General features: G+C 41.6%; 1 protein-coding gene across 1 annotated transcript in view; it reads right to left on the bottom strand.

Moving 5' to 3' along the window:
- Nucleotides 1–11,190: 11,190 nt before the first annotated feature.
- LOC143842878 (cytochrome P450 2J2-like) overlaps nucleotides 11,191–19,195 on the bottom strand; it is a 28,512-nt gene continuing 20,507 nt past the window's right edge. Inside the window, exons 8-9 of the mRNA XM_077348167.1 lie at nucleotides 16,807–16,948; nucleotides 11,191–11,381 (exon numbers count right to left, since the gene is read on the bottom strand). Of these exons, the coding sequence (XP_077204282.1) occupies nucleotides 11,191–11,381; nucleotides 16,807–16,948 (333 nt within the window). The remainder of the gene's footprint in view (nucleotides 11,382–16,806; nucleotides 16,949–19,195) is intronic.

The following is a 19,195-nucleotide window of genomic DNA, read 5'->3' as shown; positions in this document are numbered from 1 at the left end:
GCAGTAACTTTTAGGTCAGGGCCAATATATGAAGGGAACTGATTTTATATTACCTAAGACAATAATAGAATATATTCTTATAATAGATTGTACTCTCATATGTATCAACAATTACTCTGCTAAGAAAGATGGTAATAACTTCTAGATCAGAATCAATATGTGATGGGAACTGAATATGTATGCTAATATGTATGCTAAAAGAGGACGGCTAACTATACTTCATATGTATTAACAAGACAGCAGTAGTAACACTTAGGTCAGGGCCAATATATGAAGGGGACCGACTTTATATCACTTAAGATAATAATAGAATATATTCTTATAACAGATTATACTCTCATATGTATTAACAATCATTTCGCTAAGAAAGATGGTAAAAACTTCTAGATTAGGATTAATATGTGATGGGAACTGAATATGTATGTTAAAAGAGGATGGCAAACCATATCAGCTGGTCGCTTTTTTTCTCTTTTACTTTTCTGTAAATGCTTTATATAATAATAAATAATAAAATTATATATATAAAAAAGAGAGATTGGGGAAGTAATGGACCTTGGGGAAGTAATGGCCATCTAGTCCAACCCCCAGCTCAGTGTAGGATCTGCCTAAAGCAGTATTTCTCAACTAGGAATCATGAAACCCTGGGGCTGAGAGTTGGTGGCCCTGGAAGGGTCTCCTGTACAGATGGGAGTTAATTCATTCTTCATAATTTTTTTAAAATGTTAATTATTTATGGGGGGATATGACCATATATGGTCATGTTGATCTCCCCCATTTCCAATGATGAACCAGGAGGAGGATGGGAAAAGCCCCATGTGGGCATGTATGCAGTTTATGCTTCCCAATCAGATTCTGCACAATTGCACCACTTCTGGGGCTTCCTGAAGCTTGAACAATGATTCAGGGTATCTCAAGCATTAAGCAGTTGAGAAAGGCTGGCCTAAATCATTCATGATAAGTAACTGTCCAGCCGCTGCTTGAAGACCACCAGTGAAGGAGTTTGAATGTTAAATCTGGCTTTGTGATAGTTAAAAAAATTAAAATATTTAGGAACAATTATTTCAAATCAAAATTCACTACTCTTTCAAAATAACTATTGTAAGACTTGGGGCACCATTTAAATAGATCTGCGGAAGTGATCAAGAATAGATATATTGTTATTGGGCTGAATCTCCACAATTAAAATGAATGTGCTTTCCAATGTGTGAATGTGCTTTCTCTTCCAGACATAATCAATAATCATTCGAAAAAATATATTTTAAACTATGGCAGAAAGATAATCATGGGTTTATATAAAATGGGAAGAAAACTTAGGTTAATGGATTCAAAGGAATGAAGAGGTTTCTCGCTCCTTGATTTTCAAATTTATCTATATGGAATCCATATGGTATTTAAAGAACATTGTATTAGGAAAAATTTAATTATGGGATGGAAAAAATACAGACAAAGACTTGAACCACATACACCAGAAGAAGTGCTTAGGAGGTCAGGGAAAAGTGGTGAATCAGATTGGCTTACATATAAAGATTTGATTCATACAGAAGGAAGGGATTTTAAATTACAGTCTAGAAAAGAACTTCAGGGAAAATTGATTGATTGTTTTTTTTATATCTTCAGATCAATGACCTATTCAAAGTCCCTAAAGAAAATGAATTTGCCCCTTAGAAGTCCAGAATTCAAAAAGAAATACTAGACAAAGAGGGTTGAGAGGTTTCTCAATTGTATACATATCTACTTGAGTGGTCCATGGAAGAAGAGAGAGAGAAGGAAGTGATGATTCAATGGGCTAAGGATATTGGTCACTCAGTTAATTTAGAGACTTGGGAAAGATTTCGGACATGAGATATGAGATTTATTCCTTGCTATGCAATTAGGGGAAACCACTATACATTGTTGTACCGATGGCACCTTACCTCGGGAAAGATTGTGAAGTGGAATTAACAAAATGCAAGATCAGTGTTGGAAACATAAGGTCGAAAAGAGGAATTACTATCTTATGTGGTGGGGTTGTAAAAAGGCAAGAAAATATTGGAGTGGAGTATTTGATGAATTTTTTAAAATTATGAATTGTAACTTGGAGAAAAAAATGGAATTACTTTAATTGAGCTCGGTAGAGGGGGAGATACCTAGAGATAGGAGGACCCTCCTTCTTTATACCATATCAGCAGCAAAACTGGTATATGCAGCTACATGGAGAACCTCAGAAACCGCTACCATAGAAGCCTGGATAAGGAAGATGTTGAGCTTTGCAGACTCAGCCAGAGTAATGGCACTATTAAAGAACAAAAACCAAGGGAAATATTATGAACAGTGGACACCTTTCTGGAGCTACATCAAGAAAATCTTTCAGGACTGCAAAATTTTACAAAATATAAAGAAAATGAATTAGTTTTCTTAGCAAAGGGTTTATTTGTCCAGGAGGGTAAGCTAGGTGGGAAGACAAATCTTAGGTTGTGAAGAGATGTTTCTGTTATTTGTATGACTGTTTATGCTGTTTTTGTTCAGTGGTGATGATATACTTAGATGACTAAGCATAGTAAAATGTAAAAAAAAAAAAAAAAAGACCACAAGTGAGGGAGGAGTTCACCACCTCCTTAGGCAACACATTCCACTGCTGAATTACTCTGGCTGTGGGAATTTTTTTCCTGGTACATAGCTGGTCCTGTTCCAAGTGTAGTTTTAATCCATTACTGCCGATCCTATCCACTGCTGCCAACAGGAAGCATTCCCTGGTCGCCTTGCAGTGAGAACCATAAAAAGAGCAATCCTGTCCCCTCTCAACCTTCTCTTCTCCAGTCTGAACATTCCCAAGTCCCTCAGCCTCTCCTCACAGGGCTTGGTCCCCAGGCAATGGATCATCCCTGTCACTCTCCGCTGTAACCCTCTCAATTTTGTCCATATCCTTTTTGAACTGAAGCCACTAGAACGGCACACTGCACTCCAGGTGTGGTCTGAGCATTTGTGGATTATCAGTCAAAATCCTCCCTTGTTTTGCGGTCTGTTTTTCACCAGCCTCCTCCAGCAGCCAGCTCTAATGCTGGTGATGCAAAATACATAAACAGTTCCTCTTACCTGCACAGGGCTTGTTAACCTGCAATGTCCCTTTCTAATCCCCTAAGGCTTCTTCCCATGAACAGGATTTGGGAGAGCCCAATTCCAACAGTCACTCTGCCAGGAAGCTCACCACTTGATCTTGACCCAGACCCTCTCTCTCACCCTGATCACCTTTGTGGGACAATTTAAAAATAAGACGCAGGTGGATGTGGCGTTCGTGGGGAAATTGTATGTCTCACAATGCCTGGAAGAAGAAAAGGATACAATATACTGAATTTTAAAAAAACGTGCCTTAATATATAAGATGTGTCTAGGACAGCCTTTTTCACCCTTTTGACCCTGGAGGAACCCCGTAAGTGGTGGCGTGCCATTTTAGAAAATCGGCGTGGGAGTTAGATGCAGAAGCCAGCCAGTCGATCGATTGATCAGTCATTTGCCATTCCGATTGTGGAGAAAGAGATTAAGCCAGTAGAGCAACACAGGAAGAGGTCTCCACTGATGTGTCGTGATGTCAGCTGCCATCCACACTTCTAGGAAAGGCTACATAGCCCTTGGGGAGCTCATCTGTATCCCCAGGAACCCACATTGGGAATTCTGGGTCTAGGAATAGCCCCTGTCTAGTGGGAAGGTTGACAAGTAAGCTTTAAGAGACACTGAGAACGTTCCTTCCCCCCCAGGAGCCTGTACTTGTCGTTATACTGTCTGGATGTGAATAAGTGAAAGAAGGACCGATCAACCATTCTGAAGATTTTGCTGAACGGCTGTCAACTGGAAATGAAAACTGCTCTGCCTTTATTAGCTCAGCCACTTGGCCCTGCCACTGAACTGGTTGTTCCTCTTTCCTACCACATAAACGACAGTCCACAGAGGAGACCTCGGGCTGCTGTAATCTGAAGGGGATCTGGGGGAACTTGAGAGGAATTTTGTTCACATCCTTTGTTGCAGGGACAGAATCTTAGAACGTTAGTATGTGGGACCCTCCAACTTCCATGTTTTGCTGGGTGGACCTTGTAAAGGCCTCATTTACTAGAAGGGGGAGATGGGGTTCCTCACACCCTGTTCAGTCAGCAACATGCAGCTTGCTGAGTTTTAGAAAACGTTAAAGACATTAATTTATTCGTTGTTTCATTGTTTAATTCAACTTATTATGATTCATATGGCATGGAAATTAATTTGTACATTTTGAATTTAGGACTCAACCACTGATGAAAAGATATTGAAAATGGATATTATCTAGAAACTGTTATGGTTGATCCTTTATGTATAAAAAATGTATTAATATTCAGTATATGTTGTTAGAACAAGAATATTGCCTTGGGTAGGTTCCTTGTTTTTCTGTTGGTATTCTATTGTGAACATTCCTTTTTTCGTGTTGTGACCTTTAGAATGCAGCTAAAAGCTTTTAGACTTGTTGAAGACAGATGAGAACAGAGAAAATGGGATGGTTTGTAGTTATAATACTAAACAGAGAAGTGAACCTGTCCCTTAGGCTTACAATAAAGTCACAATATCCAGAAACGTTAACAAATAAAGCTCTACAAACTGAGAAACTAGTCTCATTTCTTGTCTTTTCTTTTATTGTGAAGGTTCCAACCAAAACGGTCACTAGATTTGTCCTGTTTTCATAAAGTTTCCTCACTGATTGTCCTCTCACTATTTGATCTGTATAAATAATTCCAAAAAGGAATGTATATCACCTTAATTGGCAAAAGAATTATTAACATATTATCTGGCCGTTTGCCCCGTATTGTATGGAGATGCTTGTCAGTAGGCAGCTCTGATTAAATGGAAAGACATACTTATATATTTTTTTTAAATATTGACATTGTGACTTTATTGTAAGCCTAAGGGGCAGTAAGAGAGATGAGAAGCAAAAGGAAAAGTTGACAAGAAGCAGAATCAGAAGTCTCAGTGCAGCATCCCAGGGACTTTCCCATAGAGAAGAGGAGAGCTATTATACTGAACAATTTAAAAGCAATAGCAGAAAATAATAATCCGTTCCACAAGAAATCAAATAGTAATTTCGATCACTGTCTGATATGCTGAAAGATCGGCACAGAAATACATGAACTGAACAGGACAAAATAAAGAAGTTATTGTTATTGGATTCTTTAACTGCCACTCTTGGCAAACCGTCTTGCATTGGGTTACACAGTAAAAAACTCCACATAAAGCACACTGTAATATCCCTATTAAAATTATGCACCCCAGCGGCAAAACCTATCCTCCCTCCCTGGAAAGCCAGTCGCAGTTAAATAATACCTTTTCTGCCCAAGGTTCTCAATACCCTCGTCACAACAGAGGGGAGGCAGAGCGTGCTGGCTGCCTTCGGCCTGTTCTCCGTCCCCCTAGTTCAGGAAGGACGTTTTTGGGGTCACTTACTTGGTTGTGTCGATTTTATCTTCTTCTGTGGCCAAGCAGATCAAGGAGTAGATTTTCTGCATCCCCACAGGGTACGTTTAGCTTTAGTTATACATGGATGCTGTTGCATCTTGGCAACTAATAACCTGAATCTCAGTGTCCTGCCCTCTCAGGTTTTAGAACTTTTCTGGCATTGTTCCCGGAAACATTATACAGAAGAGATGAAAGGATGACAGATACCTCCAGATCACGAAGAAGAGAGTAGAACTGGTTTTTGTACCCTGCTTTTCACTACCTGAAGGAGTCCCCAAGCGACTTACAGAGAGCACTGACAGAAATGCACTGCGAGAACAGCTCTATCAAGATTACTTGAGGAAGAAAAAATTAAACAAGGTTTTTTTGAATTTTATTTAAAATTATATGAGAAGCAGGACATCTCTAGGAAGAAAAGAGAGAAATATTTAGAAAAACAGAATATTTTGAAATTGGACTCAGAACAATTAGAATTATTAAATCAGCCTATATGTTCAGAGGAAATTATAAACACAATTAACAATTTAAAAGATGGTAAAGCTCCGGGACCTGATGGGTTATCAAGTGCATATTATAAGGTTTTTAAAGAAGAAATACTAATAGCTTTAAAGGAGACAATGAACAAGATTATAATTGATGGCATCCCAGATTCCTGGAAAGAGGTACATATTATGGTTATACCTAAACTGGAGACAAATGAGGTGCAAAATGTTAGGCCTATTTCTTTAGTAAATATAGATTATAAAATCTTTACTAATATACTGGCTAATCAGCTGAAAGGGATACTGGTTAAGATAATACATGAAGACCAGACGGGTTTTCTGCCCGGTAGACAAGTTAGAAATAATATAAGGATAATACTAAATGTAATTGAATATTACCAACTGAGACCGGATAAACAATTGGCATTATTCTTTATTGATATGGAAAAAGCTTTTGATTCTGTTGATTAGAGTTTTTTATTTAGCTTACTTGAAAGGATGGAATGTGGTGGAACATTTATAAATTGGATAAGGGAGATTTATAAAGAACAGTGGGCAAAGGTAATAGTAAATGATGAGCTTACAGAGAAATTTAATATTCAGAAGGGAACACGACAAGGTTGCCCACTCTCACACTTACTTTTTATCATGGCTTTAGAAGTCTTTAATCAAGACATAAGAGAAGACAAAAATATTACAGTTCTGAAAATTAGACAACAGATCTTTAAATTGAGGGCCTATGCAGATGATTTAATATTGATTTAGGAGGATCGTTTAGATTGTATAGCTGTGGTATTAGGCAAGCTTAAAGATTTTGAAGAGGTAACTGGTTTAAAAATAAATAAAACCAAATCAAAAATAATTGTGAAAAATATGGATAAGGAGAGTCAGAAAGGTTTAGAAGGGAAAACTGGATGTCAAATAGTTAAAACTTATAAATATTTAGGTATTAATATTGCTAGCACAAACTTGAGTTTATTCCAGGATAATTATGAGAAACTCTGGACAGAGGTCAAAAAAGATTTTAAAAAATGGGAGACTCTCAATTTATCCGCCATAAAGATGAATATCTTGCCAAAAAATTTGTATTTGTTTCAGAATATTCCAATTTTTAAATCGGATAAACCATTCAGAAGTTGGCAGAGGGATTTGGCAAGTTTTGTTTGGAGAGGGAGAAAACCTAGAATAAAAATGAAAATTCTTTGTGATGCTAAAAAGAGGGGAGGACAGGCATTACCAAATTTAAGTATGTATTTTGATGGATGTAGTCTGGTTCAGATAAAGGAATTCATAGTTTTAAGAGAACAGAGATTATTAACATTAGAAGGTGCAGGTTTGAGGTTTAGCTGGCATGCATATTTATGGTACAAAAAAGACAAAGCAAATAAACAATTTTTACATAATGTTATAAGATTTAATTTATTTAAGGTTTGGAATAAGTATAAAAGAAAATTATATCCTAAAATTCCTTTATGGCTGTCACCACAGGAAGCTCTGTTCAGAGGGCAAGCAACAACAGAAACTAAATGGTTAAACTATAAGGATATAATTGAGACTTTTACCCAAGAAGGGATAATGCAGTTTAGAATTAAATCTCACGAGAAATTAGTGCAAGAATATAAATATGTAGACTGGTGGCTATACAGACAGATTGACAGATATGAAAGGGATAGGAAGCTATGGGAATTTGAAGTAGAAAAATCACAATTAGAGTTATATTTATGTAAAGATGATAATCATTTAATCAAGAAGATGTATGAATTATGTTTATTACTGTATACGGAGGATGAGGTGGTCAAAGAGTTTATGATTGTTTGGGCAAGGAATCTTGGTCATAACATTCCACTGGAAACCTGGCAAAAATGTGGAGTAAAGATCTGAAATTTACGAATAGTTATTATATTAAGGAAAACTATTACAAAATGCATTATTGTTGGTACATGACTCTGCACAAATTATCAAAAATGAATAAAAACCTATCAGACAAGTGTTGGAAATGCGGGGAAGTGAGAGGGACAATGTTCCATATGTGGTAGACCTGCAAAAGAGCAAGACACTTTTGGCAGGATATCCACAAAGAAATCTCAAAAATCTTTAAGGACTCCATAGCTCTAAATCCTGAAGCTTATCTTTTAGGTTTACTGGTAAATGAAAAAGATATGAAATATGGAGAGTTATTTAGATATTTGACAACGGCAGCAAGGATAGTCTGGGCAAAAAAAATGTAAGTTAAAAGAGACGCCCACCATATTTGATTGGCAGTTGAAAACATTAGAAATCACTCCGATGGCAAAATTGACAACTTATGTCGAAGAGAAACAAATAGTGGACTTTAAGACAAAATGGAATTTATGGATAGAGTATATTAGAAAAAAGTATAGTTGTGGATTTATGACTATTGGTTATGATTTATGATTTATAAGGGGAAATGAGAATGGATTGAAATTTTGAACAGGAGAATTAATGGGTTTTTTTGTATATTCAACAAATAGAGTTGGAAGTTCTTATTTGTAAATGTAATATAATCTATTAACATGTAATTTTGGAGATGGCTAAATGTATTCTTTTTGTAATGGATTATAAATAAAATTTGAAATTATTTAAAAAAAAGACTTTGACTGGTCCAGCATCACTAAGAGAAAGCACTGGCGGGGAAGCCTCTCTGTTTGCACAGTTGCTTCTCTACTGCCACCGGAGCAAAAGAGGCAGAGGGGGGAGAGTGGGGGAATCCAAAGTCTGAAGTTTTACTCACATTCTCCTTGAGCTGGAACCTGGGCCGGAGAGCAAGCAAAGAGTGATGTGAGCTGCTGGTTGATAGTGGAAGTCCGGAGGAATGGTGAAATCCATTCACAAGTCAGGGAAAAGAAGGAGAAAAAGACAAGGGAGAAATTATGGTGGAGGTAAGTTCAAGGCCCCGAGCATAGGTGGCTTGGAATCTGGGAATTTCCCTCCATGGATCAGCAGTGAGCCTCTTTGAGATCCAAGACCTGCAGGAGCCCTTATGGAGAGAATTCAGTGAGGTTCACATGCCTCGCCAGTTTTTACTGGTTGGAACGCGTTTGGCCCCAGCTTGGATTGGGAGCTCACACAAAATTGAACTGGTTAACCCACCATTTCCCCCCCCCCATCCTTTTCTCTCTAGGGGAACTTATCTTTTTAGTCTGGAGCTGTAATTCTAGGGGATCCCCATGTCCCACCTGGTGATTGTCATCCTCAATTACAGTACCAGAGAGCTCTCCCTTCAAAGCATCCAATTTCTCTAGAGGAACTGATCTCTGTAGTCCGGAGCTGTAATCCTAGTAGTGATGCACTTCAGCTGCCAAAGCTGCCGTTCGAGCCCAAAGCAGCCAGCGCTGCAGCATGGAGGGGAGGGGTGGTGCCGCTAGCGGAGCTCTACACCTGCATGCATGCACCGACTGGTGCGCCAGCATTGGTGCCACCCCTCCCCCCCACCCCGCAGTGCATTCTGCTTGGGCAGCTGAATTGCACAACCCTATCCTAGAGAGCCTTCCCCTTTGCCTGGCGTTCCCTCATGCCCCTCCCCTCTGTTTGCAGCTTAGGCCGGGGCCGTTGGGCTTTCCTGAGCTTTCAGGCATGCCTCAGAACTGGCGGGAGGCGGCGTTGAGGCAGATGCCGGCGGCCCCCATGTCAGATGGGTGGGAGGGACAGCTTAGTGGCTGGTGTTCCCCAGGGTCCGTAAGACGGGCAAGGTTGCAGTTGGGGTGGTGTTGGGGCCGGTGCACCCCCTCGATGAAGACACAGGCTGGCTTCCCAAAGCACTGTAGGCAGGAGCCATTGCCTTAGGAGGGCGAAGCCTGGGATCCCCCAGACACCCCTGGGAGCTCACTCGCCTCAGGAAAGGTGTCTGAGGGGCCAGAGACGGCAAAGAAGTCGCAGAATATTGGGGAGACTGTTACGGGTGGGAGTTGTAATCTGATTGGGCAGCCAGTGGGTGGACAGCCAGAGTCGTACAGGTCCCAACGATGAACCTGACTGACCCATATCCCTTAACGCCATCTCCTCCCAGGATGACCTACCGCTTCTATTTATACGAAGCATGGTTTGAGATTGGATGGTATGTCTGGTTGTGAACACAAACCTGCCATTAGCTTCAAAAGCATTTCTAACTTCAGAGATTAATTGGTCTACAGAGATCCTTCTGTATACCTACGGTTCATAGCCGCGCAAAGAAGACTGAAGCATGTAGGTTGATTTACATTACCCTCATTCAAGAAGTCACGTTCCTGAATTTAAACTGACTTGTAGGCCGGCATATGGCTGAAGGATGACACTCAAATATTATTATGGTTTGGCAAAACAGGCCACAGTTTTATTTCAACAAAACAATGTGTTGGCCAGCAAGGGAAGAGGGAGCCTGTTAACCTCTTGGGTCATCTGACCCTTGTGTGGAACCCGAGCAGTGCCTAGGGGAGCCTGTCCCAGTCCCGTGATGGGCCACAGGTCCCCGTGCCACTGGGTAACCCCATGATGTAGTGAATCTGGGTGCTTCAGGGGGGGTGTATGCAAGCCTCCACCCGTCCAGTTCACCTGGTCCTGTGAGCATTTCTGGGCCTTGCCAGCTGGGCTGGCCCTGCTCACAAAGTCAGCTGGGGAGTCATTTGTCACTTTTTCTGGATTCCTTCCCAAAAACAGTCTTGTTCCCCTTGCCACCCCAACAACTCTCCAATCTAAATAAGAATTACCATGAACTTTAACCAGTAAAATCATCATAACACAGATAGTAACTGAGGGAGGGGGGTGAGTACCTGCCCTCTTGGCTACCGTGGGAAGAGGCTGAGCTGTGAGCACCTGGTGCCTTATAAAGACGCCATGTGCCCCACCTCCCACTTAGATAGCCAGCTCATGCTCACGATGGAGCATCTTTCTTCCCCGGCCCTTCCACCGCATCATCAGTGGTGACCAAGGTAAGTCCCGGACGCTCTTTAGTAAAAGTTAAGAACATTTTATAGGATCATTGCACACTGCTGGAGTTCCACACTTGTTATCTATTGCATCGAAGGAAAGCACAAAACCCTTTCAGTTGGAAGCATTGAGAATTTATTCATATTTTCTATCCCCAATCAAGTGCAGAACACTTTTCGTTTCAATTGGTGGGGGGGGGGGGATAGAGGAAGACCTGAATTCAAATCGATCTGAATTCAGCAAGGTCCACAACAGAAAAAACAAAGTACAGAATCAACCCTGGTGTAGGAAGAAGCAAATGTTTTGAAGGAGAAATGGAATTCTCTAATTCTGTAGTTTATGATGATCTGCTGCAGGGAACACTACAGAGCTTATAGGGGCGGGGAGCTAATGATGCACCAACTACAGGATCTGTGTTGAGTTCTTTCACTCCTTCTGGCAGCTGGAAAGTGAATGCCCTCAGCAGGTTGGCAAAGAAGAGGAAGAGCTCAATCCTTGCCAGCTGCTCTCCCAGACAGGCACGGGCCCCTGCAAAGGAAACAAAGGAAGGCAACATGTGAGAGAGCTATTAGCATGTATTGTCTAGAACAGGGGTAGTCAAACAGCGGCCCTCCAGATGTCCATGGACTAAAATTCCCAGGAGCCCTTGCCAGCATTCACTGGCGAATGCTGGCAAGGGCTCCTGGGAATTGTAGTCCATGGACATCTGGAGGGCCGCAGTTTGACTACCCCGGTCTAGAATGTATCATCTTGATGACCATCTATTTTGGTCTTTGGTTTACAGACCATGAGTTGATGGGCCAAGATTTGTGTTGCTGCAACTATAAGTCCTCCATACCAAATGCCAAACTTTCTCTCTTCCTGATAAAGCTATCTAAATGTCCTATTTCTTCCTGAGATGCAGCATTTGCCCTGCTGTAGTGCTGTAAATGGGAAGATAAGAGCTCAGGATACGACCTCTAGAATGTCATGCGAAATATACAAAAATAAAGAAGTGCCTTGTTATGTCCAAGCTAGCTACATTTAACAGATTTTACCTTTCGGTTGATCTGTACCCCAAAACCATCAAACTAATCTTTGACATAAAGTTTTGGTAGTTTAGTGATTCCTAAAAACATTCTGTACTAGAAGAAAGGATTCCTGAATATAATCCTCCAGAGAATCCTGTCAATCACATTATGCACTTACCTGCGCCAAACGGAAGAAAGGCTTCCCTTTCCACAAAACTACCGTCTTTGTCCAAAAAGAGATCGGGATTGAGTTCCTCTGGTGTTTCCCATTGCTTAGGATCAAGAAGAGCAGAACGTAGATCCACTATAATAACAGTCCCCTGGAAAAAAGAAACCGTTGCTTCAGGATGTATACAAACAAGGATATTGCTCTTTTCTAGTCATTTTCTAGTCATAGTCATAATAATGAGCCTCTTGTGGCGCAGGGTGGTAAGGCAGCCGACATGCTGTCAGAGGACCATGAGGCTGGGAGTTGGATCCCAGCAGCCAGATCAAGGTCAACTCAGCCTTAAATCCTTCCAAAGTCGGCAAAATGAGTACCCAGCTTGCTGGGGGGTAAACGGTAATGACTGGGGAAGGCACTGGCAAACCACCCCGTATTGAGTCTGCCATGAAAAACGCTGGAGGGCATCACCTCAAGGGTGGACTTAAACTGGACTATTTAATTAATTGCAACACAATTGCCAGCTGTTTAAAACACTAATTTTTACTAACCATTTCATAATCTTACCCTTTAACCTCTGGAAAGATTCTGGAGCTTTTTGAAGTCCAAAAGGGAGGACTGGGAACATGAAACTGTTTTTCAGGACTTGTAAGATTTAGCAATCCCATCAGCTCTATTTGATTTTTCCTCCCTTCTCCTCACTTGAGATACTTTCCACCAGATAGTCACTTTCCTACTCTGGTACTTCTTTCATGATAGCCCTCTCCACACACACAGCACCACTACACATCATCTTTGACCTATTCCGGGTTTTTTAACCATCTACTTTTGCATCTCCGTCATAGGAATTATTCCACCAAGTCTCTCTAATGCCCACTAAATCATATCTCTCTGTCTGCAGGAGGAGCTCAATCTCTTCCTTTTTATTGCCCATGCAAACTATATTCTACTAAAAGCTGCTTCCTCAAAACCTTACTGAGAAAATTAATTTATACTGGGCAAGTCCCATTTTGTAGGTGCAGTGATTAAGCAGTCAGCTCAGGATGGTGTTGTTGATAGATCTCAAACAATGAAAGATCAAATGGAGAGCAGTGTACAAAGCTACCTGAGCCTCAAGAAGAATTATCAAAAGAAGTTGAACTAGCTGCTAGTCACTACACTACAATTAGAGAGTATTATTTGTTTGTTTGTTTATATTTATTTATTTGGATTTTTATACCACCCATTATTTACGGCTCTGGGTGGTTTACATGGAACATTGCATAAATTTACATAGAACATTATAACAATCTATAACATCATACAAATTTCAATAGAACGTCAAAACTATCAGTTAACAATCATAACACAACATTTTTTGGCAAGAGTTCTCTTGTTTAGCAGCTTGTTTGATTTTATCATGGTTTCCTCGGATTTCCTATTGTAGCAACGCAATTTGCTGAGGAGCTGCTTTTGATGTGTTGGCTCAAGATGTTGACTGAGGTGATCCATTCTAGACAATACACGTTAATACATTCCTCACTTGTCACCTTCCTTTGTTTCTTTTGCAGGGGCCCGTCTCTATCTGGGAGAGCAGCTGGCAAGGATTGAGCTGTTCATCTTCTTTGCCAACTTGATGAGTTGCCAGAAGGAGTGAAAGAACTCAACACAGATCCTAGGGTTGGCTCATCATGTGTTCCCCGCCCACTTAAGCTCTGTGCTGTTCCCTGCAGCAGTGCATCATGAACTCAACTAATTGCAGTGGCTCATTTATCTTTAGAACATTTGGCTCATCCTAGACCTGGGCCTCTTCTGCATGATGGATAAGCTGATGAAAACTCACTAACTACATTGTTGTTTTTCTGATCTCTGCACAGAAGAGTGAATTTACTCCGCAAAACTGATTTTGTTCTGCATGCCTCTTCATTGCTTTAAGTGTCTTTTAAGCGTTGTTTCTGAAAGAGGCTTTTCACCGATTCATTTCTCTCCTGCCTGCCTGAGACGTCTATTAGCCATGCAGAGAAGCTCTTTAGTTATGCAGATTAGTGACTGCATTAGAGAACAAAGCGGAGTTGGCAAAACTGCAGGGGGCAGGGCTATGAATTGTTTCATGCAGAGAGCATTGCAACATAGTTTTTCAACAGACTATATTCAATGCAGAACAACGATTGTAATATAATAAAGTGGTCTAAACTGAGTTGTTTTTTAAACTGTTTTATTTGGCTCCGTGCAGAATACCTCCTGGTGTCCTTATGAAGGCCTCTGCATAAGGCCCTCTAGAGGAGCTGGTTGACCACTGTGTAAGACAGGGTGCTGGACTAGATGGACTATTAATCTGATTCAGCAGGGATCTTCTTGCATTTTTTGTGAAGCAAATGAAGGCAGAAGTAGCTTATATGTGTGCGACTTGTGTCACACCTTGCTGTTTTTATTGTTTTTAAAGTACTTTTATATATTTGAGCTCCGTAAACAGAATTTAAAAGAAAAGTTTTTAATATATAAAGCAGAGATGTGCATTCTTAACACTGTTCTGTGTTTCACATATTATGTAGAGGACAAGTACCACCTGGCTTCTAGCCGAAAGTACTAATTACAAATGAGTGGAGACAAAGTGAATTTGTACTATTGAGCCTTATATCTGATAACAAGTGATGACCAAAAACTCTGCACTGGGATATAGCTGTGGCTAAAATGAAGGCTTTCCCAAGCTAAGGAGAATCCCTAACTCTACAGACAAAAAAAATCTGTTTTTAAGGCTAACTGGGTAGCAAGAGCAATGTCTGAATAGACTCAGATACCACAAAAAAAAACCCCTTATGTTTACATAGTATCTCGAATTGCCACCACAACAAAAAATGGTGCCTGATGTTATGGTAGCAACCTGACTACAACCAGAAGCAGATGAGCTTTGTAGGGGAGAGAATTGGATAGGGAAGTAAAGGCACGATTATATGGGCTAAAGAGATGGGGAAAAAGTAGCCATGAAATGCCGATGCAGGGAGGAAGTGCAACAAGAGATGGCCAGAAGGGAGGAACAGAAATAGAAAATGAAAGGGGGGAGGGGAATGTAGACTAGCAAAGGTATTAGTGGAAAAATGGGATCAGAGCCAGCGTAATGGGGAAAGTGTGAGGCAGCAAGGAGGGAGATCACAGTCAGTGTGACCGTTTCTGCACTGGGAACTTCACTACCCCAGCTCCCATGCAGGAGCACAAATCGGGTGCGGATGAGGTACACGGGTTCAAATGCTCCCCCACGTGGGTGCAGGAAGAGGTAGGGCAACCTGTCATGACTAAAACTCCAGCCTACAGCATGGCATGAAACCTCCAATGCGTAAATGGTCTGTGAGAAGGCCAGCTGGGGTGTATGTGGGATTTCCTCTCTCCCATGAGTCCTTGGAAGGGGATCCCTGGATCAGGATATGTATGTCTGCATTTGTTTTAATGGGGTTTTACTGTGTTTTATATGGACAGATTATGACCCACCATGAGCTGGTTCGGGAGTGGCGGGTAATAAGTTTAAAAAATAACATAATAATAATAATAATAATAATAATAATAATAATAATAATAATAATAATAATAATAATAATAATAATAATAATAAGGCAGAATTGACAGCAATGAACAAGCTACTCCAGTTGGTTTAGTTTATTATGCTTTGCGGTGGGGTATAGCACAGAGCTTATAAGGTTGAGGAACCAAAGATATCCTAACGATAGGCTCTTCTCTGAGCTCTTTTACTCCTTCAGGTGGAGTAAAGGAGAATGTCCTCATCAGGTTGGTGAAGAAGATAAAGAGCTCGATCCTTGCCAGCTGCTCTCCCAGACAGGCACGGGCCCCTGCAAAGGAAACAAGGGAAGGCTGCAAGTGAGTAATATATTCCCATGTATTGTCCAGAATATATTGTCTACCTTGGAATGTGTTGAAATAACATCTCAGGTAAAAAGGCTGCATTTAACAGGCTGGGAAATGCCTCTTCCTGAGCCTGTAGGGTAGCCAGCAATCGGACTGCACGATCCTAAGCCTCTAGCATGACTCCACATCCAACTTGATAAAATAGTTTGAGTCCTGTAATCCAGTGGTCCCCAACCTTTTTATCACCAGGGACCAGTCAACGCTTGACAATTTCCTGAGGCCCGGGGGGGTAGTCTTTTGCTGAGGGACATCAATGCTGCCTGAGCCCCTCCTCCACTTGCTTTCTCGCTGGTGCCCCTGATTTCCTGCCACCTGCTGGGGGGAACTGCCAGCAGCTGCTGAAGAGCACCAAAGGTGAGCTGACAGCAGAATGGCAGGGCAACCCTCAAGGCAGCAGCCAGGGAGGAGGACGGGAAGGAGCCACGGCCCGGTACCGACTAATCTACTGACCGATACTGGTACCCGGACCGGGGGTTAGGGACCACTGCTGTAATCAACTCTTCCCATAAAACTCTTCCCTCGCTGTGGGGGGAGGAGAAGGTAGACGCAGCCGCTGGCGGCCCGGTACCATGGCCTTAACGGCCCGGTACCGGGCTGCGGACCGGGGGTTGGAGACCTCTGCTCTAGCATACAAACAAACAAACAAATGAAAGGAGTTCCTCCTCATTTTATTCAACCTGTATCTAATACAAGTTACCTTTCAATGGTTTCTTCCAAAAACTCACACTGCATCAAAACTCATACTGCGTATTGTAACTAAGTTTTTGGTAATGTAGTGATTTCTATTAATGTTATGTGCATAGAGCAAACATTTCCGAAGTTGGGCCTTCAAAGAAGCTTAGAAGATAGCTATCCACCACAAATTAGGTCAGTATTTTGCATTTACCTGCACCAAATGGAAGAAATGCTTCTCTTTTAACAAAACTTCCATCCTTGTCCAAAAAGTGATTTGGATTGAATGCTTCAGGTGTCTCCCATTGTGTAGGATCGAAAAGAACAGATTGCATATCTGGAAAAATGATGGTCCCCTGAAAGGATGAAATATGAACACGGATATTAATCTTTTACAAGCACTGTCTCGGTATTAATATTTGCCAATCTAGGCAGTGGCTGATACCCAGTGGTGTGGCTGACATCTGGTAGAAGAATGGGAGGGGAAGGGACACTGCTGGCACCAATGCAATGATGGAATTATTGGGATATTGGAATGTCAGATCCATGAATCAAGGCAAGCTGGACGTGGTCAAACAAGAGATGACAAGACTGAACATGGACATTTTAGGAAACAAATAGAAGAAGACAATAGAATAGGGAGTACCAGAGATCTCTTCAAGAAAATTGGAGATATGAACGTTCCATGGAAAGATGGGTATGATAAAGGACCAAAATGGTAGGGACCTAACAGAAGCAGAAGAGATATTTAAAAGATGGCAAAATTATACAGAAAAACTATAGAAGAGCGAGCTTAACATCCCTGATAATCACAATGGGGTAGTCCCTGATCTGGAGCTAGACATCCTGGAATGTGAAGTCAAATGGGCCTTAGGAAGTCTGAACAACAATAAAAGAAGTGTGCTTGGCCTCAATCAGAGCCAGTGCCTTTTTGGTCCTGGCCCCGGCCTGGTGGAATGAGCTCCTAGAAGAGCTACGGGCCCTGCAGGACCTCTCGGCATGCCTCAGGTCCTGTAAGATGGAGCTCTTCCGCCAGGCCTATGGTTGAGGCCAGCGCTCTAAGGAAGATCTTGACCCCCGTCTTAGACTAATTCATCCTGCCAGCGGCGTGTCCCCACCCCCTTTGTTTCCCACCTTGATAGTGAGTAGGACTTTAGTGGTAACTTCCGCCATAGCATTTTAGATGTGGTATTAGATTTTTGTTGTTGTTAGGTGCGAAGTCGTGTCCGACCCATCGCGACCCCATGGACAATGATCCTCCAGGCCTTCCTGTCCTCTACCATTCCCCAGAGTCCATTTAGGTTTGCACCGACTGCTTCAGGGACTCCATCCAGCCGCCTCATTCTCTGTCGTCCCCTTCTTCTTTTGCCCTCAATCGCTCCCAGCATTAGGCTCTTCTCCAGGGAGTCCTTCCTTCTCATGAGGTGGCCAAAGTATTTGAGTTTCCTCTTCAGGATCTGGCCTTCTAAGGAGCCGTCAGGGCTGATCTCCTCTAGGACTGACCGGTTTGTTCGCCTTGCAGTCCAAGGGACTCGCAAGAGTCTTCTCCAGCACCAGAGTTCAAAAGCCTCAATTCTTTGACGCTCAGCCTTCCTTATGGTCCAACTTTCGCAGCCATACATTGCAACTGGGAAGACCATAGCCTTGACTAAACTCACTTTTGTTGGCAGGGTGATGTCTATGCTTTTTAGGATGCTGTCTAGACTTGCAATGGCTTTCCTCTTCAGGAGCAAGTGTCTATCTCCAAAAAATGATGTGCTTATCGTCATGGGGGATTGGAATGCTAAAGTAGGAAGCCAACCAGGATAACAGGCAAGTTTGGCCTTGGAGTACAAAATGAAGCAGGGCACAGGCTGGTAGAATTTTGTCAGGAGAATACAATGGTCATAGCAAACACTCTTTTCCAATAACCCGACTCTACACATGGACATCACCAGACGGTCAACCCAGAAATCAGATTGACTATGTGCTCTGCAGCCAAAGATGGAGAAGTTCTATACAGTCAGTAAAAACAAGACCAGGAGCTGATTGTGTTTCAGATCATCAGCTTCTTGTTGCAAAATTTAGGCTTAAATTGAAGAAAGTCGGGAAAAGCACTAGGCCACTCAGGTATGAACTAAATCATATCCCCGATGAATATACAGTAGAGGTGACAAATAGATTTAAGGAGTTACATCTGATAGACAGAGTGCCTGAAGAACTATGGAAGGAGGTTCGCAACACTGTACAAGAGGTAGCAACTAAAACCATCCCAAAGAAAAAGAAATGCAAGAAATCAAAATGGCTGTTTGAGGAAGCTTTACAAATAGCTAAGGAGAGAAGGGAAGTGAAAGGCAAGGGAGAAAGAGAAAGATACACTCAACTGAATGCAGAATTCCAGAGAAAAGCTAGAACAGATAAGAATGCCTTCTTAAATGAACAGTGCAAACAAATAGAAGAAAACAATAGAATGGTGAAGACCAGAGATCTTTTCAAGAAAATTGGAGATATGAAGAGAACGTTTCATGCAAAGATGGGTATGATAAGGGACCAAAATGGTAGGGACCTCACAGAAGCAGAAGAGATTTTTAAAAGGTGGCAAAATTATACAGAAGAACTATACA

The sequence above is a fragment of the Paroedura picta genome, chromosome 8, assembly GCF_049243985.1.
Source record: "Paroedura picta isolate Pp20150507F chromosome 8, Ppicta_v3.0, whole genome shotgun sequence".
Taxonomy (NCBI): Eukaryota; Metazoa; Chordata; class Lepidosauria; order Squamata; family Gekkonidae; genus Paroedura; species Paroedura picta.
Note: the sequence above shows the minus strand (reverse complement) of the source record. Positions and strands in the feature narration are given on the sequence as shown.